A 23082-nucleotide genomic window follows, 5' to 3' on the forward strand; every position below is an offset into this window, starting at 1 on the left:
AAGAAGGGCTTCCCTGGTGGCACAGTTGTTGAAAGTCCACCTGCCAATGCAGGGGACACGGGTTCGTGCCCTGGTCCGGGAAGATCCCACATGTCACGGAGAGGCTAGGCCCGTGAGCCATGGCCACTGAGCCTGCGCGTCTGGAGCCTGTGCTCTGCAACGGGAGAGGCCACAACAGTGAGAGGCCTGTGTACCGCAAAAAAATAAATAAATAAAATAAAGCAAGAAGATTCACAAGTTTTGCTGGCTGTAGTGAACAGAAGGGGTTGAGAAGACTGGGCATTAGAATCACAGACCCTGCACTGCACTCTGCACTGTACTGCTTCACAATCGTTGTCAAGTGACAGCATCTCTAGCCTCAGGAAATGAGAACACTATCTCAATTGTGTTTTGTTTTGTTTTAGGAGATTTCAGTGACTTAATGGGTAACTGGCACAGGGGCTGAGGCATGTGTGGTGCTCAAAAAAATGTCATTTTATAATGATTTCAAGAAATCCTAGGAGATCCCTGATTCTTTTGTTACCACATATATCTTTAAAATTTCCGCTTCAAGATGGCAGAGGATTAAGAGGTGGAGATCACCTTCCTCCCCACAAATACATCAGAAATACATCTACACGTGGAACAACTCCTACAGAACACCTACTGAATGCTGGCAGAAGACCTCAGACCTCCCAAAGGCAAGAAACTCCTCATGTACCTGGGTAGGGCAAAAGAAAAAAGAATAAACAGAGACAAGAGAATACGGATGGGACCTGCACAAGAGGGAGGGAGCTGTGAAGGAGGAAAAGGTTCCACACACTAAGAAGTGCCTTCACTGGCAGAGACGGGAAGGGTGGGGGTAGCTTTGGAACCATGGAGGAGAGCACAGCAATAGGGGTGCAGAGAGCAAAGCAGAGAGATTCATGCACAGAGGATCGGTGCCAACCTGCACTCACCAGCCCGAGAGGCTTCTCTGCTCACCCACCAGGGCGGGTGGGAGCTGGAAGCAGAGGATCAGGCTTCGGAGGTCAGATCCCAGGGAGAGGACTAGGGTTGGCTGCGTGAACACAGCCTGAAGGGGGCTAGTGAGCCAGAGCTAGCCGGGAGGGAGTCCAGGAAAAAGGCTGGACCTGCCTAAGAGACAAGAGACCATTGTTTCGGGGTGCGTGAGGGGAGAGGATTCAGAGAACCACCTAAACGAGCTCCAGAGACAGGCACGAGCTGCAGCTATCAGCACGGACACCAGAGACAGGCATGAGACGATAAGGCTGCTGCTGCCGCCACCAAGAAGCCTGTGTGAGAGTACAGGTCACTCTCCACACCTCCCCTCCTGGGAGCCTGTGCAGCCCGTCACTGCCAAGGTCCCGTGATCCAGGGACAACTTCCCCGGGAGAACACACGGCGCGCCTCAGGTTGGTGCAACGTCACGCTGGCCTCTGCCACGGCAGGCTCGCCCCGCACTCCGTACCCCTCCCTCCTCCCTCGGGCCTGAGTGAGCCAGAGTGCCCGAATCAGCGGCTCCTTTAACATGATACTATACATAAAGAATCCTAAAGATGCTACCAGAAAACTACTAGAGCTAATCAATGAATTTGGTAAAGTAGCAGGATACACAATTAATGCACAGAAATCTCTGCCATTCCTATACACTAATGATGAACAATCTGAAAGAGAAATTAGGCAAACACCCCCAGTTACCATTGCAACAAAAAGAATAAAATACCTAGGAATAAACCTACCTATGGAGACAAAAGACCTCTATGCAGAAAACTATAAGACACTACTGAAGGAAATTAAAGATGATGCAAATAGATGGAGAGAATACCATGTTCTTGGATTGGAAGAATCAACATTGTGAAAAAGACTATACTACCCAAAGCAATTTACAGATTTAATGCAATCCCTATCAAACTACCAATGGCATTTTTCACAGAACTGGAACAAAAAATGTCACCATTTGTATGGGAACACAAAAGACCCCTAATAGCCAAGTCAACCTTCAGAAAGAGAAAAAGAGCTGGAGGAATCAGGTACCCTGCCTTCAGACTATACTACAAAGCTACAGTAATCAAGACAGAATGGTACTGGCACAAAAACAGAAATATAGATCAATGGAACACAGTAGAAAGCCCAGACATAAACCCACACACATATGTTCACCTTACCTTTGATAAAAGAAGCAAGAATATACAGTGAAGAAAAGACAGCCTCTTCAGTAAGTGGTGCTGGGAAAACTGGACAGCTACACATAAAAGAATGAAATTAGAACACTCCTAACACCATACACAAAAATAAACTGAAAATGGATTAAAGACCTAAATGTAAGGCCAGACTCTATAAAACTCTTAGGGGAAAACGTAGGCAGAATACCCCATGACGTAAATGACAGCAAGATCGTTTTTGACCCACCTCCTAGAGAAATGGAAATAAAAATAAACAAATGGGACCTAATGAAACTTGAAAGCTTTTGCACAGCAAAGGGAACCATAAACAAGATGAAAAGACAACCCTTAGAATGGGAGAAAAGATTTGCAAATGAAGCAACTGACAATGGGCTAATCTCCAAAATATACAAGCAGCTCATGCAGCTCAATATGAAAAAACAAACAACACAATCCAAAAATGGGCAGAAGACCTTAATAGACATTTCTCTGAAGAAGATATACAGATTGCCAAAAACACATGAAAGGATGCTCAACATCACTAATCATTAGAGAAATGCAAATCAAAACTACAGTGAGGTATCACCTCACACCTGTCAGAATGGCCATCATCAAAAAATCTACAAGCAGTAAATGCTGGAGAGGGTGTGGATAAAAGGGAACCCTCTTGCACCGTTAGTGGGAATGTAAATTGATACAGCCACTATGGAGAGCAGTATGGAGATTCCTTAAGAAAACTAAAAATAGAACTAGCATCCGACCTAGCAATCCCACTACTGGGCATATACCCTGAGAAAACCATAACTGAAAAAGAGTCATGTACCACAACGTTCATTGCCGCACTAGTTACAATAGTCAGAACATGGAAGCAACCTAAGTGTCCATCGACGGATGAATGGATAAAGAAGACGTGGCACATATATACAATGGAATATTACTCAGCCATAAAATGAAATGAAAGTGAGTTATTTGTCGTGAGGTGGATGGACCTAGAGTCTGTCATACAGAGTGAAGTAAGTCAGAAAGAGAAAAACAAATACCGTGTGCTAACACATGTATGTGAAATCTAAAAAAAAAAAAAAAAAGTTTCTGAAGAACCTAGGGGCAGGACAGGAATAAAGACGCAGACTTAGAGAATGGACTTATGGACACAGGGAGGGGGAAGGGTAAGCTGGGACATAGAGAGTGTCATTGACATATATATACTACCAAATGTAAAATAGATAGCTAGGGGAAGCAGCCGCATAGCACAGGGAGATCAGCTCAGTGCTTTGTGACCACCTAGAGGGGTGGGATAGGGAGGGTGTGAGGGAGATGCAAGAGGGAAGGGATATGGGGATATAAGTATATGTATACCAGATTCACTTTGTTATACAGCAGAAACTAATACAATAATGTAAAGCAAGTATACTCCAATAAAGATGTTAAATCAATCAATCAATGTAAGAATCAAAATAAAAGTTCCCCCCCCATTTCTTGAGATCAATAGAGTGACTCTCTGCTCCTAGAAGTCAAAGGGCTTTCCTAACACATTACTCTGTGTTACTTCATGAAGTTCTAATTTGTCAATGGATTTTACTTTCTATATTTTCATCCTGTGCAGCCATGGATGTTGGATAAGTAGTGTTGTGTGAACTCTCTTTAGGGTCACATGGGCATTTATTATTCTTTCATCTAATTTCATTAAATACATGGAGAATACATTTATTGGGGTGAGGCCGTTTATTTGATCTAGTAGATAAAATAAAACATCCACAATAAGACAAATTGTCCTCATTTCCTATTTTCCTGACCATTGAGGGAAGAAGAAAGCTTACAATCCTAGATCCTTTCATCTCTGTCTCACATTTCATCTTCCCCTTCCATTTCCAAAGATGCTGCTTTTCTTTTTTAAGGCAGGGTAGTGTTTAGCTAGGGTTGGCTTCCATGTCTCACCTCTGAAAACAGTCACTAAGAGGCAGCATGACTCATTACCACTATCTCAGGTGCTCCTGATATAGTGAATCTTTTGCCAACACTCAATACGTGTTTGTACAAAAAGGATTCAGCAATCCTTACAGTACAGGTGACCAGTCAACGGCCTAAGGAAACCTATAAAATGATCTGGAGGGCCAAACTGAGAAGTAATGAATATATATCTGTGATATACTCTCTCCTCTCCTCTCTCAAGTTACTCCACCCTGCTTTATACTTTTTACTCCCTTCGGGTTACCACTAATCAAGGAAATTTTTAATTATTCCATTAGCCGAATATGGTTTAAAGTGAACTAAGTCTGCTCATAGAGTGTTTGCCATATTTTGTACCCACAGTCTATAATATATATATATATACTTTAAAGGAAAATTGAACTTATGGAGGAGATAAAATGCACAGCCCTTGTCAAAAGCATCTATCAAACAACATGAGAATAATTACCAAGTGACAACTCGTGCCAGTTATTAAGTTACTTTCTCTTGGCTCCAAACCACTCTCTACACTCTGCTGGCCCCAGGTCTCTACAGATCACATTTCTGCTTTTCCAGCTGACTGATGGGGGCCCTAGAGGAAGACTGCAAGGCTAGAGCGCAAAGGAGAGGCTCACTTCTTCCCTTCCGCTCTCCATTTCCATGGACATCACCCCATTAACTCTTTTCCCACCAGTGGCAGCAACCCCTTCCCACAGCTGCAGCTGGATCAGGTTTGCAAAGTTTTCAGCATCACGTCCACACTCCGCACTGAACGGCACCACCTCCTTTGAAGTCTGAACTCAGCTCTGTGGGGTCTCTCCTCTTAAGTTTCCAAGTTTTAATAATTCCAATACCTTCTCTTTGTTCTCTCAATCCAAAAAATGGTAGCTGCTTCCTACAGTTGCTACCTCCTTGTTAACTAGAATTCACTTTTTACTCTTTCAGCTACCTGGTTATAAAACTTAGATTTCGTTAACAATTCTTCAAATTCTGTCTGAATAATACCAGATGTGATTTCTATCTCCTATCTGGACCTTGACTAACATACAACTTAACACATATAAAGTAGCATTATATAAACTGGGTACACTGAAATTGTTTTAAAATAAAACTGTATGTGAAAGTAGGGCAGGCAAGAAGGTAAAGTAAATGTGTAGCTGTCAGAGGTTGTTAGATGGAAGGGGGAAATGGTGGAGGAAAGGAAGGGAGGACTAACATTATAAAGTGGGAAGACAAGAAATATTGTCTATGGTAAGTATAGTAGCAGAGACTGTGAGTATAATTTGAAATTGCATAGCAGAACTAGGATTAATGACATATGACAACAATTAAGAGAAGAGAGAAGGAGAAGACCGTGTCAGCAAATTAAATTATTTTATAACATAGCAGGATGATGTTTAGAGATGATAAATTAAAAATAATAAAATAAGCCCATTATTTATCTATAAAGAATTAGAAACAAATGATTAAAGTGTTTATCTCTGAGGAATAATGCTAACGATGTGTAGGAGAAGGACAAAGGATAGTTGTCTTTCCCATAATGAATAAGTCTTTCCATTTAATTTTTAATATTTTATTAATTTGATTGTTTAAATTTTAAAAATTCAAGGAAACAGACTTGCACTTTGGGGATGATGGAGGAAATTACTTTTCCCTACTCCTTCCACTAATTACAATTAAGAACCATAACCATTATACATAAAACAAGCATAAGAAAGTTCCAGAAGGAGGAGAGAAGGCAGACAGACTAGGTATCTCAGGACTCAAGGAAGCACACACTATGAGATCCCTGGGTTACCTTTTTGCCTCATATATTCCAGATATAGAAGTAAAAAGTCAACAACTGGGAAAGACCAATGAACACAGACTAAAAAGCCCCAAGAAAGCCTGCTCCTTCTAGCCAAAGAACCAGGGAAATGACAATCTAGCAAGACAGAAAGCTTACAGAAAATAGCCGTTCTACTCCAAACACTACAGAAAAAGCTGTGCCCTACCCCTACCCATGCCAAAAAGGAGGCAAAACTTCCACACTCAAGAGTGTCAGCCAAGAGCACATAGGGTGTCTGGACTCCACTCTAGCCCAGCAGTAAAGAACTGTCCTTCCCCTTCCCCCCTGTGGTGAGGACAAAGGAAGCCTAGTACAGAGTCAGGACTTTCCACACCACCAGGAGGTGATGAGGCCACCCTCCCCCTACCCCATGGTGTCAGTTGAAATTACATGGAGAGCGGTAATAAGACGCTGAGAATTCTGGCTCCAGACCAAAATCGTGGGTCTGATTTTTTTTTTACACCCAATCATAGGCAATTACAAATGCTTCATCTGGTGGTCCTCAGCAGGGAAAGCTGCCCTCCCCACACCAGACTTGGTGCACAGCCAGAGCATTGCAGTCTCTGAAGAGAGTTAGAGGCAAGGCCCCAGGCCAGACTGGCTGGCCTTGCTCTTATGCATATCTGCATTCTTGAAAGTCTCCTCACTGGGGAAACTTGAGGATACTTTTCCACTCCTACTCCTTTCCCCTCCCTTTCCGCCCCCCCCCTCCCCCCCCCCCCCGACCCCTGGGTTCATAAATGGCAGTGGCCTTTTGTTCAGGGCTCCCGCAGCCGTGAGATAGTACCCAGAGCCCCTGTGTTGACCCACCTGACTCTGGTGGGAAGCCAGCACTTTCTGGTTTAGCCTCTGGCTCACACTAAAGGCTTGACTCTTGCTTTCATTCTGGCTCAGCTCCCTCCAGCTCAGCTAGTACCCCTCCCAGTGAGGCAGGTGTCCTTGGAGGCATAATCAGGAGTCAGAACTTCACACCCACTTGGCAATAGCAAGGTGGTGTCATTCATTCCCTGCTGGAGTGGTATCAGAGAAAACCAGCTAAAACAGAAGGTTTGAATAAGATCTACAGTCTTTTAACATTCAAAATGTCCAAGTTTCCATAAAAAATCATTCATCATATCAGGAACAAGGAAGATCTCAAACTGGGTCAAAGAGGAAGTGTCAAGGAAATTTTAAAAATACTTTTGAAGAGAATGAAAATGAACTTACAACATATCAAAAATTCATGGTTCACAGTTAAAGCTGTGCTGAGCAAGAAGTGTACAGCATAAAATGCATATATTAGAAAAGAAAAAAAGTATCAAATCAATAATCTAAGTCCCCACCTTAAGAACCTAGGAAAAATAAAGCAAGATAAATCCACAGTAAGCAGAAGGAAGTAAATAATAGAAATAAAAGCAGATATTAGTGAAATAGAAAAGATAAAAACAATAAAGAAAGTCAATGAAACAAAGAGATGGTTCTTTGAAAAACTGAATAAAATTGACTAACCTCTAGCAAGACTGACAAAAAAAAGAAAGAAGACACAAATTACTAATATCAGAAATATCATTATAGACCCTGCAGGCATCAAAAAGATCACAGACATTATTACAAACAGCTCTACACACATAAATTTGAAAACTTAGATGAAATGGACCAGTTCCTTAAAAAGAAAACGCTAACTACCATAACTCACCCAATATGAAATAGACTATTTGAATATTCTTATAACTATTAAGGAAATTTAATTCATAATTTTAAAGCTCTCAAAAAGGAAATCTCCAAGCCAGATGGGTTCACAGGAGAGCTCCAACAAACTTTTAAAGAAGAATTAACACTAATTCTATGCAATGTCTTCCAGAAAGTAGAAGAGTGAAGAAAACATCCCAATTCATTTTATAAAGCTAGTATTACCCTGATACCAAAACCAGACACACACAGCACAAAAACAGAAAGCTATAAATCAACATTTGAAGACCACATATCCACAAAGGACTAGTATCTAAAATATAGAAACAACTCTCAAAATTTACCAGTAAAAACAATAATCCAATTAGAAAACTGACAAAAGTTATGAAGAGACATTTTACTGATGGCTATGAGCACATGAAAAGTTGTTCAACATAATCAGCAATCAGTGAGTTGCAAATCAAAGCCACAGTGAGATATCACTACACACATATCAGAATGGCTACAATAAAAAATAGTGACACTGAATGTTAGCAAGGATGTGGAGACACTGGATCACTCACTGATAGCTAGTGGGCATGTAAAATGGTACAGCCACTCTGGATAGCAGATTGGCAGTTTCTTAAAAAGCTAAACATACAATTACTACACAACTCAGCAATTGCATCCCCAGGCATTTACCCCAGAGAAGCAAAGGCTTATGTTCACAAAAAAAACCTATACATGAAAGTTTATAGCAGCTTTATTCATAACAGCCAAAAACTGGAAACAAGCCAGCTATCCATCACTGGGTAAATGAGTAAACAAACTGTGGTATATCTATATCGTGTAATACTTCTCTGTAATAAAAACATATGGACCTTGATACAGGCCAAAATCCAGATAATAATACTCAGTGGGGGAAAAAAGCCAATCCAGAAGATTACAAACTGATTCCATTTATATAACATTCTTGAAATGATGAAATTATAGACATGGAGAGGAGATTAGTAGTTATCAGAGGTTTAAAAGAAGGTAGGGGTAGGAGGGAAGTGGATGTGGATATAAAAGACAACATGAGGTATCTGGTGGTGATAGAAATACAGGAAGATCTAAATCCTGATTGTATCTCTGTCAGTATCTTGGTTGTGATGTGCACTATAGTTTTGCACGATGTTACCACTGGAGGAAACCAGCTAAATGTTATGTAAGATCTCTCTCTATTATTCCTTACAATTGCATGTGAATCTACAATTATTCAAAATTAAAATTTTAATTTAAAAATATTTAAATTTCTTTTAATATGAGGGAAAAGACCACAGTTTGCAGCCAGTTAACATAACAAGGAAATACTTAGAAAGAACGTGGCAATGCCTTCAGGTCATTGAAAATGATACCACAGTTTTTCTCAAAATACAAAGAGGATTTATTATAAATTGTACTTCATAAAATATATTAACTCCCTAGCATTCAATTTTTATGATGCACAGGGATTTGATTCCCTCTTCTGAATTCTGCAATTCTGGTACAAATTACATTTAAGCTGATCCAACTGGGAGTTGCTAAACCTGATTAAAACAATCATGGTCATAAAGAGATGCTGTAAAATTGGTATTAGAACTATTCAACGCACAACCTCCTCCCATCCCTCTAGCTCCTTCCTACACACACACACAAAGTGTTTGTCTTTTAGGCATGTGCTCCCAGGTAATCAAAGGCTGCATAAAGTTATTGATTTTAAATTCTCCTTAATTAACAAACTATTACCTTGACTTTCTGAATAATTCTAGCATAAAATAGCTCATGAAACCAACATTCCCTGTTTTTCCATTTTTCATACTTTTGGACATTGTCCTTTTGTATTCTATTCAGATGAGGAACTCAAAGCTAAGAAGCAGTTACCTAAAGACTGACAATTGGGAATTTATGGACATTTCTTTTTCTCCATAGTTACTTCTTTTCCTTTCTTTTCCAAGAAACTAAATACCATGGCCATTGTTCTGCTGCAAATTTACATTATTTTCTTACCCCAAGTGTGAAAACTAAAAATATAAGCAGAGGCAAATTGTAGGGTGAAAAATAGGCTATTCCTCACCTGCCTTCACAATTTAGTGTCTCAAGGGGATCAAGATGGAGTAAGAGGACATGGAGCTCACCTTCTCCCACAAACACATCAAAAATACATCTACATGTGGAACAATTCTCACTGAAAACTAACCGGAGACTGAGGGAAGCACTCTTGTACAACCAAGGCTGCAAAAAGACACACATGCAATCCGATAGGAAGGGAAGAAAAGTGATCAGGTCTGGACCTGTGCCCCTGAGAGGGGTCCTAAGTATGGGGGCGGCGGAGAACAGAAGCCCCCTTGGCATGGTGGAGGACACTGGGATAAACATAGGGCTGTGGGAAGCCGGGATTCTGCTCATGAGGCGCTTATGCTGGTTAGCACCCAAGGCAGGATGGAGACAGGTCTGCTCTGGCTGCTGCAGGATTTCCCCTGACCACCTCACTGTGCACCTCAGCCTGAGCAGGGCAGACGCTCTGGCCCTGCTCAGTCTGCACCACAGCAGAGCACTGGATCTGGAGCAGCCACAACCAGGGAGAAGACTAGACTGTGGGAAGCAGAGGGGACCCAGTTCCAGGGTGGAGGCTGGGTGGGGTCATGGCAGCCATGGTTGGTGCTTGCTCAAGAGGTGCTCCAGAAGCAGCCAAAATAACCACTGGCCACAGCTCATTTCCCCACACACACCAAGAGTCCACATGGCCCCACCTGCCCTGTGGAGCAGTTCCACAAAAAGGTGTGGGGAGCAGAGGCTGGGGGCAGTAATCTGCACCTGAGTCTACATCTAAGTGGAGCCGTGGACACCTGCACAGGCAGCACGTCACACCTCGGTCTGCACACCAAACCCATCTTGCTCCAGCACTCTCCTCCTCTGGGGCAAGTGTCCTGGTGCAGGGAGAGGGGGAAACACACACTTAAAGGGAACAGAACCTGCTAGAACTGACCTTCAGGGCTTCTGCTCCAGCAACTTGGGATCAGACTCTGACCCTGACCCTGACAGGGTGATGATGGCTGCTGAGCAGAGGGGAAGTCCTGCCCCAGCTGGAGTCCTGGCTCCAGCTCTACCTCCTCCATCTCCAGCCACACCCCCTACCAAAGTGATAGCTGCCAGCACACCCCGAGGGAAGACATGACTTGCAAATCCAGCTCTCCCAGCAAAGACATGGGTCCAATGACCCACATAGTCTGCATAGGGATGCTCCCACATAAGAACACCCCTTCAAGACTGCAGTAGATAAATGTTTCACCTAAATTCATAGAGGCAGAGAAAGTTAAGTAAAATGAGAAGACAGAGAAACTGCTCCCAATTGAAAGAGTAACAGAAAACCCCTGAAAGGACAAATAATGAAACAGAATAAACAATTTAAAAGATAAAGAATTCAAAGCATTGATAGTAAAAATGTTAACTGAATCAGGGAAAAGAATTGATATAAACATGGAACATTTTGACAAGGAACTAGAAAATATTGAAAAGATCCGATCAGAAATGAAGAATTCAATAGCTGAAATTAAAACACACACACACACATTAGAAGGAATGAATGGCAGAAAAATAGATCAGAGTGCATAAGTGATCTGGAACATAAAATAATGGAAATCACACAATCAGAACAGCAAAAAGAAAAATGAATTTTTAAAAAAATGTAAGCAATATAAAAGATCTCCAAGATAACATTGTGTTCCAACATTCACATTATAGGAGTCCCAGAAGAAGAGAGAGAGAAGGTGATCAAGAATGTATTTGAGGAAATTATGACTTAAAACTCCCAAACTTGAAGAAAGAAACAGATATCCAGGTACAGGAAGCACAAAGTGTCCCAAACAAGATGAACCCAAACAGACCCACACAAGATATCATAATTAAAATGACAAAAGTTAAAGAGAAGATTCTAAAGGCAGCAAGAGAAAAACAAAAAGTTATATGCAAGGGAACCCCCATAAGGCCATCAGCTGATTTCTTTGCAGAAACTTTGCAGACCAGAGGGAGTGGCATGATATATTCAAAGTACTGCAACCTAGAATACTCTACACAGCAAGATTATCATTTAGAATAGAAGGAGAGATAAAGAACTTCTCAGATAAGCAAAATCTAAAAGTGTTCATCAATACTAAACCTAACCTAAAAGAAATGTTAAAGGGTCTTCTGTAATTGGAAAAGGAATAAGAATCTATAGGAAAGGGAAAATCCCAATAGGAAAAGAAAACATGTAGTAAGGACTGAAAATCAATCACTTAAATAAGCCAGTACAAAAATTAAAGACAAAAAATTGTAAAATCAAAAAACTGCAAAAAGCAGCTATAATCACAAAAGTACAGTTAAAAGATAAATATGAAAATGTAAAATATGACAGCAAAAACACAAAATGTGGAAGAGGGGAGTAAAAAAATGTACATTTTTAGAATGTGTTTGAACTTAAATGACTAAAATAGATATAGTATATCAACATATATGAACCCCATGGCAACCACAAATAAAAACTCACAATACAGTAAGTTCCCAACATACAAACCTTCAAGCTGTGAACTTTCAAAGATGCAAAGGTGCATTCACATGTCCAATCACATGTTAGTTCACCTGCCTGTTTACATTGTCATGTGCGTGCATCCTCTACAAGTGGTTGTGTTTTTGTGTACTTTACTGTACAGTACTCTATAGAGTACAGTAGTACAGTATCTTTTTTTCAGGCTAGATCTGCAAGAGGATGACTTCATTGAACTACTTGCTGTGCAACATGAGAAGCTTATTAATGAAGACCTGATGGAATTGGAGGCTCAGATAAAGGACAAATAGAGACAACAAGAAGAAGTAGTAACTGAAGAACTAAAGAGAGTCATGACACAGGAAAGGGCAAGGGGATTTTCTTTATCTAAGGAGACACTGTTAGTTTATGAGGCACAGGACCCAAATGTAAAACTGTACAACAAGGTTGCAGCAGCCTTTTGGAATGCAATGCAGCATTACCATGTCATCTCTGATAAGAAAAAAAAGGAGCTACTACCCAGACATCACTTGATTGTTTTTTCAGGAGGGTAGATAGAATTGAATCCAGCAAGGAACCAGAACCTGTGCCATCAGTGTCAGGGGTGAGTGAAATTGCAGCTTGTCCTCCATCTCCTATTGCCGATGATCCTGCAGCTCTACCATCTCCCACCTCCTCTCCCTCCTCCAGTCAGTACCTCTTCTTGCCTGTTCACTAGATGCCAGCCCCTGTATGCCAGCTGTTGTACTGTACTACTGTACTTTTCAAGGTACTGTACTGAAGATTAAAAATGTTTTCTTTACTTTTTGTGATTTGTTTTTTATATATTATTTGTGTGAAAAGTATTATAAACCTATTTTCAGTACAGTACTATAAAGCCGATTGTATTAGTTGGGTACCTAGGCTAACTCTGTTGGACTTACGAACAAATTGGACTTACATACTCTTGGAACAGAACTTGTTCATATGTAGGGGACTTACTGTAGATACACAAAAACTAAAAAGAAAGGAACACAAGCATACTACTAAAGGAAATCATCAAACCACAATGGGAGAAACAAACAGAAGAAGAAATGAATCAAGAAGAACTACAAAAACAACTGGAAAACAAGCATTAAAATGGCAATAAGTACATACCTATCAATAATTACTTTAAATGTCAATGGACTAAATGCTCCAATCAAAAGACATAGGGTGGCTTATTGGACAAAAAAAAAAAAAAAGTAAGACTCTTCTATATGCTTCCTACAAGAGATTCACTTCAGAGCTTAAGACACACATAGGTTGAAAGTAAGGGTGTGGAAAAAGATATTTCATGCAAATAAGAAGAAAGTAAGGTTAGAAATACTTATAGCAGATAAAATAGACTTTAAAATAAAAGCTATAACAAAAGACAAAGAAGAGCTTTATATAATGACAAAGGGATCAACACAAGAAGACGATTATACTTGTTAACACATATGTACCCAATATAGGAGCACCTAAATATATAAAGCAAATTCTGAAAGACATGAAGGGAGAAATGGAGAATACAAAATAGCAGGGGACTTTAGCACCACACTGACATCAGTGGACAGATCATTCAGACAGAAAATCAATAAGGCAACAGTGGTCTCAAATGACATATCAGGCTAGTTGGACTTAATAGATATCTACAGCACATTACATCTCAAAGCAGCAGAATACATATTCTTTTCAAGTGTACATACAACATTCTCCAGGATAGATCACATACTAAGTCATGAAACTAGTCTAACAAATTTAAGAAGATAGAAATTATATCAAGCATTTTTTTCCAACCACAACAGTATGAAACTAGAAATCAATTACAGGAAGAAAAATGGTAAAAGCACAAACACATGGAGACTAAAAAACATGCTATTAAAAATCCAAGGGGTCAAAGAGAAAATTAAAAAATACCTCAAGACAAATGAAAATGGAAAAACAACACTCCAAAATCTATGTGATACAGCAAAAGCAGTTCTAAGAGGGAAGTTTATAGCAATACAGGCTTTCCTCAGAAACAAAAAAATTCCCAAATAAACAATCTAACCTAACAGCTAAAGGAATTAGAAAAAGAAAACCCAAAGTCAGCAGAAGGAAAGAAATGAAGAATAAAGATCAGAGAGGAAATAGAGATCATAAAACAATAGAAAAGATTTTTTAAAAAAACAAGAGCTGGGTTTTTTTTAAAGATAAACAAAATTGATAAACATTTATCCAGGCTTACCAAGAAGAAAAGAGAGGACCCAAATAAGCAAAGTAAGAAATGAAAGAGGAGAATTAACAACTGGTACCATAGAGATACAAAAAAATCATAAGAGAATACTACAAACAGTTATATGCCAACAAATTGAAAAACCTACAAGAAATGGACACATTTCTAGAAACATACAACCTGCCAAGCTTGAATCAGGAAGAAATAAACAGTCTGAACAGACCAAAAACTAATAGTGAAATTGAATTTGTAATAAAAAAATCTCCCAGCAAACAAAAGTCCAGGATCAAATGGCTTCACAGAGGAATTCTACAAAATATAATTCTACAAAATATAGGTGTTAGAGGAACTAAAACACCTATTCTTCTGAAACTATTTCAAAAAATTGAAGAAGATAGAATACTCCCAAATTCATCCTACAAGGCCACCATTACCCTGATACAAAATCCAGACAAAAACACTACAAAAAGAAAATTACAAGCCAATATCTTGATGAATATAGATGCAAAAATCCTCAAGAAAGTATTAGCAAACCAAATCCAGCAATATATAAAAAGGATCATACACCATGGATTTATTCCAGAGTCACAAGGATGGTTCAACATTTGCAAATCAATCAGTGTGATACACCACATTAAAAAAAGGAAGGATAAAAATCACATGATCATCTCAATAGATGCAGAAAAAACATGTGACAAAATTCAACATACATTCATGACAAAAACTGTCATCAATGTTGTTATCAAGGGAACATATCTCAACATAATAAAGACCATGTATGACAAACCCACAGCTAACATCATACTCAACGGTGAAAGTCTTTCCTCTAAATTCAGGAACAAGAAAAGGATGCCCACTCTCACCACTTATATTTGACATAGTAGCCTTGAAATCTAAAAGATTATTGAAGATTTAACTCCCCAGATGTGTGTTTACACTTCTAGGGGCAGATGAGACCCAAAGCCATAGATATATTCCAGGATTCATAAAGCTAGAAACACTTGTTTTATCTTTCCCAGGAGATATTTATTTACATCTTAAAGGGTAAAAACCCAGGGCTCTTCCCCTTCTTTTTCCAAGGAGAATTTGTTTATTGTAGGGAGCGAAGGTAACTCTTGTTTCCTTGAAAGATGAGGGGACAGCCATTCATCTCCTATATAAGCTCCAGATTCATATTTTGTGGGTTCCTTTCCTACAGAACAACCACCCCCCTACTATGTGTAGGCCTGTCTACTGCCGCTTTTTGCATCATCCCTGAACAGGGAAAATTTGGGGGGGAAAGAACAAATAAGGTAATTTCTGTAAGTAACAATAATCTGTCCCTGTCCCAGTAACTACTTTCAGTATAATACAATAAATAGAGATATTAAACATATATCACCAGTCACTATCTTAAGCGCTTTACGTGAATTAACTCTTTTATTCCTCATTACAATACTATGAGTTAGGTACTCCTATTTTTCCTATGTTAAGATGGAACACTGAGACACAGAGATAACAAGTAAGTTGCCCAAAGGCTCCTAACTAGTAAATAGCAGAGGCAGGATTTGAACCCGAAGAGTCTAGCTCTAGAAGCTGTGCTCTAAATACCATGCCACACTTCCTCTAACCAATAATCTTCCTCATTGACTATTTATGATTCACACTAAACCACAGTATTCACTGTGTCTAGAGATCTCTTATTCAGTCATATCCAACGACTTCCTTTCACAGTTGAAAATAATTTTACAGATGGTCTCCAGCTTATGATAGTTCACATTAAGATTTTTCAACTTTACGATGGTGTGAAAGTAATATGCATTCAGTAGAAACTATAGTTCGCATTTTGAATTTTGATCTTTTCCTGGGCTGGCGACATGCAGTACACTCCTCTCTTGTGATGCTGGGCCGTGGCAGCGAGCCACAGCTCCCAGGCAGCCATGTGATCACCAGGGTGACAACTCACAACCATTCTGTACCCAGACAACCATTCTGTTTTTCAGTTTCAGTACAGTATTCAATAAATTACATGAGGTATTCAACACTTCATTATAAAAGGATTTGTGTTAGATGATTTTGCCCAACTATTGGGTAATATAAGTATTCTGAGCACGTTTAAAGTAGGCTGGGCTAAACTAAGATGTACAGTAGGTGAGATGTATTAAATGCACTTTCAACTTACAATATTTTCACCTTACAATGGGTTTATCAGGACATGGTCCCTTTGTAAGTTGAGTAAGATCTGTATAAAGAAATTGTCTTTCTGTCTAGTCTTTGTGGGTCCTGAAAGTATACATGTAGCTGTTTAATGCTTAAAATAAAACACTCTCTCATCAAGATAATTCTGCCAATTTTGAATGGGCTACATATAGACCATAAGTATTCATGTGTTGATGGCCACAGGCTAAACTTATGAGTTCATTTGATAGTCCCCATTTCTACCACATTGATTAAGATAAAATTGTCTCATATCTGAATGGCTTTCAGTATTTTCTGAACAAAAGTTTCATACTTTCTTCCTCAGCTCCTCCTGGAGAAGCCTCTACGTATCTTGTCATGGGACTAGCAGGAAACAGGATAATTGAAGAGAGTTTAATAAAGCATTTATTTACAAAGGAGTAGGTAGTATTGGAAGAAACTCACAAAGGCTGGTGCAGTAACCTAGTGCCAGGAAGAATTAGGAGTTATTGCCACCCCTTGGACTGAAGGGCAAGAGAGGGTTACCAGAACCCCGAGGGAGAGGCTGTGGTTGTCACATAGGGTTGCCCTTGGAGTTGTGACCTATAGGAGAGGAACAAAACTAATAAATGGCAACCCAGCAAAAAGGAAGCTGGAGGGATAAATACCCCAAACCCATTCTCCTCTCATTACCATAGCTCCACTGGTGCCTCGTTAGCCAGACCCAAGCTGAAACCAGATGGGGAGGGAGCCTTTGGTATAGTTCATAAAAGTCAGCCTCCTAGGACAAAAAGCACAGTGAAGAAGGAGGGAAAGCTAATCATGAGAAACAGGAAATATCAAGCACATTCTGGGATAAAAGAGACTCATGTGAACTCTTCCCTATCTGTTCTTTGCAAAGGAAACTTCTCCTTAAAAAAGCAGTTTCTCATTCATTAGTTATATGTGTTAAAGGGCAAGATGTACACAATTACAGCCTTCTCTGCAATCAGCAGTCACAACAAAGCTACCATGTGCCTTGAGCCTTGTGCCAAGGACAGGAAGCCCTGGAGATGCAGGCTGCATCAGAGGACACGCTGTGCAGGTGGAGATCCCGGAAGATAAGTAGGATCACAGGAGCACAGCCCGAGGCCACCAAGATGGAGCAACCAAATGAGATTTATGGAGAAACTAAACTCTGCCCCAGGTAAACCTTATTCAGCCAAGGTGAAGATTAAGATTAAGGCTGAAAGATATAGAAAATTAAAGTTTACTAAGCACAAATTCTGTTATGTGTTATTTCATTTGAAGACGCGAACTATGAAACTTCTGGGTAAAAGCTGGCTGTGGTTTGCCTATTTTTATAGCATGTCTGATAAAGAAAGTTTGGTGAATACTAATGGTGATAAGGAAATAAACTTACAGCAAGGACTAAATGGACAGGTTTCCCAGCTTCCGCATTCCCCCATCACCTCCACCTGCCACACACACACAAAGTCTATTTATTATCCGTACAACAGCACAAGTGATTCTTTTGCCGTATAAGTCAGATCGTGTTACTTTTCTGCTTAAAATTCTCTAGTGTTTCCCCATTTTATTTGCAATATAATCCAGACCTTACCAAGTCAATAAAGCTCTACTAGACTTTTCCAAACCATGCATCATGCTCATTTATGGATCATGAAATAAGGTTCCCCAGAAACCCACAAGTGAGGTCTCTCCTTATTTTCTTCAAATGCAAAAGTCATATACCCAGAGAGAACTTTTCTGACTACCCCATAGAAAGTAGGCCCATCAACATTTTCACTCTCTTTTTTCTTACCCTATTTTACTTTTCTCCAAGGCTTTTATTATCAAATGAGATATCATGTATTTATTTGTTTGTTTCATCCCTTGCTTTACTGAAATGTAAGCTTCATGAGAACAGGGACTTTACCGTATTCACTACAGTATCCCCATGCCTAGAACAATAGGGGTTCAAAAATTTGTTGATGATGAATGGATGGATGGGGAGAGAGATGATGTAATAGGATGGCCTTGAGGAAATAATATGCTAAGAGGACTCTGGAGCTAACAGATGACCCAGTTTCCTTCTGGAAAAACCAGCTTGCCTGTCACGTCCCCCTGCTGTACACCCCAAACACACATATAGACACACACCTCCCTCACTGCCACCTGCAGGACTCTGCCTACTGTTAGCAACATCGGGAGAGGCAAGGCTTCAGCCAGGTGGCAGTGGGGAGAAGAGTGTGGAGTGAGTATTTGTGTGATTATCTGCTTTGCCCTGCCTAGATTGAAGGCTTTAAAGGGATGCCGAGAAGCAGGATTGTCTACAGACCCTAGAATCTGGCTTTGAAGGCTACACCAGCTAAAGGCTTCACTGTGGTCAGCAAGAGTCCCCAGCTAGCTCAGATCCTTAGCACCAATGCTCATCTCTTAAATTTTATCAGACTCTCATTTCAGCCTGCCTTATCCACAAATCCAACCTTTATTCCAAACATTTTTCCTTCAGAAATCCCATTACTCTGATTAAATATGTGGCAGTTTTAATAATTCAGCAACCAGAAAACAATTAATTTCATAGTATATACAATATTTTTAAGTCTTAAAAGAGAAAAAAAATGTTTATTTCTTAAAGCAACCATATAGCATTGCTTATTAACAAGACATCACATCAAAATCAGTTGTTTTCAAAATAAATGAATGAGTCCACTCCATCTGCAAGAGCGCTGGCCCTTGTGACCAAGGACACTCTACCCCCAGCTTTTGCTGCCTCTTCACCACAGATTGGTCTCCTGGGGATCCTGCCTGTCCTTAAAAGGAAGGAGGCAATGACCACCATTCTCCAGATAGCAAGGCTGAGGATTAATACAGAAAGGCAGATGGAGGATTGGCCCAGAGCACACTGATCGGAGGCCCAGCAACTCCACAGAGTTTTGAAGAATAAGAGGCACCCTTAGAAATATCAAGGGCTTCTCTTCCTAAGCTTACAAGTGGTGGCGGCGGCAGCAAATGTTGGCCTCATTGGCAAGGTCCAGGCCATGTGCAGTGCCATCGTGGAGATCGTGAAGCCCAATGACGAGAAGCCTGACGAGTTTGAGTCGGGCTTCTCCCAGGCCCTCCTAGAGCTGGGGATGAACTGGGACCTCAAGGCCCAGCTGCAGGAGCTGAACATCATGGCCACCAAGAAAATTGAAGGTGGTGGTGGTCAGAAAGCTATCATAATCTTTGTTCCCATTCCTCAACTGAAATCTTTCCAGAAAATCCAGGTCCGGCTAGTGCGTGAGTTGGAGAAGAAGTTCAGCGGGAAGCAAGTTGTCTTTATCACTCAGAGGAGAATTCTGCCTAAGCCAACTCGAAAAAGCCGTACAAAAAATAAGCAAAAACGTCCCAGGAGCCGCACTCTGACAGCCATGCATGATACCATCCTGGAGGACCTGGTTTTCCCAAGTGAGATTGTGGCCAAGAGAATCTGCGTGAAGCTGGATGGCAGCCGACTCATGAAGGTTCAATTGGATAAAGCACAGCAGAACAATGTGGAACACAAGGTTGAAACATTTTCTGGCATCTATAAGAAGCTCACTGGTAAGGATGTTAATTTTGAATTCCCAGAGTTTCAGTCATAAACAAAAATGACTAAATAAAATATTATTCACAATTTTTAAAAAAGCAAGGACTTATTCATTCATTCATTCATTCAACAAATATTTATTTGCCAAATATCAGCAGTCTAACACATACCAGTTATAGTTCTAAGCACTGGGGTAAAATGATGAGCAAGGTAGACCAGGTGTCTACCTTCATGGAGCTTATGTTCTAGGGGGAGGGAAAGGAAAATAAATAGGAAACCAAAAAGTAGGTAAGCCCATAACCAAATAGAATCCTGTTAGAGAGTGATAACCGGTGCAGGAAGTAACCTGAAGTAAGGAGGGAGAGAGTGAATGAGCACCTGGGCTTGGGTTGGGTGAGGTGGGAGGTGCTTTAGTGGAGGGGACCATGGAAGGCCTCTGAGTAGTGACAGCTCTGGTGAGTGATGACAAGTGGCCACCATGCAAAGGTCCTGGCAACAGGAACACCAAATGCAAAGGCTCTGAAGTAGGAACAATCTTAAGTGTTAGAGAAAAAGACCAAGATAGCTACAGCCTGGTGAGCAAGGCGGGGAGTTGAAGGAAACAAGGTCAGAGGGACAGCAGGCCCCAGATCAAATATACACACATAAATATGTGTGGTTACTGTCGTTGTGAAACAGTGTAAATGCTGAAATCATTCTTAAAAGAGAGGCTCTACAATGTAAAAAAATTAATAACCATCAAGGTAAAAATGCCAATGGATACTCAAAAAAAAACTGGGAAAGAACAGAAGATTATATAGGAAGTAAGAAGGAAATTGTTCATCCTATATAAGGAAATGTCAGCATATGTGATGTTATTCTTGATTTTGAGGAAGAAAGAAAAGTAACTGATTTCTGAACATTTACAGATAAGAAAAAATAATGCCAAAATAAATCTCTATTCATCTAGAAAGAGAAAAGACAGAGAGCTCAAAAGAAGCTGACAGAAATAAGACCAAACATCTGTGATCACAGTAAATGACAAGTGGGTCAAAAATCAACAGTAATTACTTAGAGAACGAACTTATGGTTACAAGGGGAGGAAAGATGGGAGGAAGGGATAGTTAGGGCATATGGGATCGACATGCACACAATGCTATATTTAAAATGGATAACCAACAAGGACCTACTGTAGAGCACAGGGAACTCTGCTCAATATTATGTGGCAGCCTGGATGGGAGGGGAGTCTGGGGGAGAATGGATACATGTATATGTATGGTTGAATCGCTTTGCTGTGCACCTGATACTATCACAACATTGTTAATCAGCTATACTCCAATATAAAATTAAAAGTTTTTAAAAAAACCAATTAACATAAAAAAAATCAACTGTTATTAATAATCAGCAGGCATAATTTTAAATTATAAAGAAACATTAATAATGATTATAAGGCATTAAACAGAACAAAACTACATAATATATTGATTTATTAATTAGTTCAAAATGAAGTATAACTTTCACTAAAACTTATATTACAAATAGTATAACATTTAAATAGATAAATAAATATTAGAATTATATGGTAATAGAATTAAAACAAAGGTGAAATTTCAGATCAGTACAAGGAGGATGGATTATTTGATTAACAGTGAGACAACTGGTTAACCATTGGGAAAAAAATAAAAGTAAAACCAATATAAACTCCAAATGCATTAATTAAATCATATAAATACCAAAACTTAGAAGGATTTTTTTATGTTTGAAGTGTTGAACACCTTTCCAAATGTGACACCGAACTCAGAAGTCATAAAAGAAAAAAATGGATACCTTTGATGATATTTAGAAATACTGAGTAAGAAAACTGCAAACAAAGACAAATGACAAACTGGGAAAAATATTGTAATTTGTAACATGATCAACTACTTCCATTAATATATAACAAATAAGAAATGATAAATAATCCAACAGAAAAATGTAAAAAGCCTAGAACAGAGATTCATAAAACAGCCCTTAGAAGTAGGAAATGACACCTACCTTCTTAAAAAGAGAAAAGAAGTTAAAACTGCACTGAAGGGCTTCCCTGGTGGCGCAGTGGTTGAGAGTCCACCTGGCGATGCAGGAGATGCGGGTTCGTGCCCGGGTCCGGGAAGATCCCACACGCCGCGGAGCGGCTGGGCCCGTGAGCCATGGCCGCTGGGCCTGCGCGTCCGGAGCCTGTGCTCCGCAACGGGAGAGGCCAGAACAGTGAGAGGCCCGCGTACCAAACAAAAAACAAAAAACAAAAACCTGCACTGAAATCCTATTTTTTAAAACCAATAAAATTGTCAAAGATATAAACATTTGATACCTCACACTTCCTTAGTCTCCCTAGATGGGGAGCCTCTTGTTCCGCCTTGCTCTGCCCCCGCCCACTCCAGAGTACAAAGTGCATAACAGGACCTCAACAAGTAGTTCTTTAATTGACTCTCTAATGAAGAAAAGGAGCTCATGGAAGAGTTTGAAGATGATTGATGGAATTAATATTACTTGTTGGAATTCCAGAAATCCTAAAGGTGTTTGTCCGACTGGTCCCCCAGATCTAGTCTCTCTCTACTCTAATCTCTGCCCACTCTACCATGAGAATTACCTTTTAAAATCTCAGAGATCATTAAGTCTGTCATGCTAACAAATATTTGATATTGTTTAAATATAATGAGCATATAATTCAGTAGAAACTATTTTTGTTTTAATTTCATGTCTATAGGGTAAAATCCAAAGCGTAGTACAGGAGATCATTTCACATTCTGATTCCAAATGTTTTCAGTCTCATCTCTTGTCATACCACTTGGACCACTCTTGTCTTCCACCAGGTTCTCTCAATTCTAATCAATCCAGACTCTATTCTCCAGATTAATTATGCACTTCTACATCCCTAATCCTTTGGAATTTCCTCTGCTAGAAAGGTTCTTCCTTTAAGCCCCACCCATTGGACCACTTATCAAAACTCTTGTCTTCAAGGTCCAGTTCAGATGTGGAAACTTTCATCCCCATACACCTGGTTCAACACCCTGGTCAGAATTTATCACATCT

The 23082-nt window shown here is 39.9% G+C and overlaps 1 protein-coding gene across 1 annotated transcript; it reads left to right on the top strand.

The window, feature by feature from the left end:
• The first annotated feature begins 17783 nt into the window (after positions 1-17783).
• LOC101329466 (small ribosomal subunit protein eS7-like) lies at positions 17784-20089 on the top strand. Its single transcript, XM_033836626.1, has 3 exons — positions 17784-17796; positions 18178-18206; positions 19526-20089. Exons 1-3 carry the CDS (start codon positions 17784-17786, stop codon positions 20087-20089), a joined length of 606 nt encoding a protein of 201 aa, XP_033692517.1.
• The last annotated feature ends 2993 nt before the right edge of the window (positions 20090-23082 follow it).

Source organism: Tursiops truncatus, chromosome 12 (genome assembly GCF_011762595.2).
Source record: "Tursiops truncatus isolate mTurTru1 chromosome 12, mTurTru1.mat.Y, whole genome shotgun sequence".
Classification (NCBI taxonomy): domain Eukaryota; kingdom Metazoa; phylum Chordata; class Mammalia; order Artiodactyla; family Delphinidae; genus Tursiops; species Tursiops truncatus.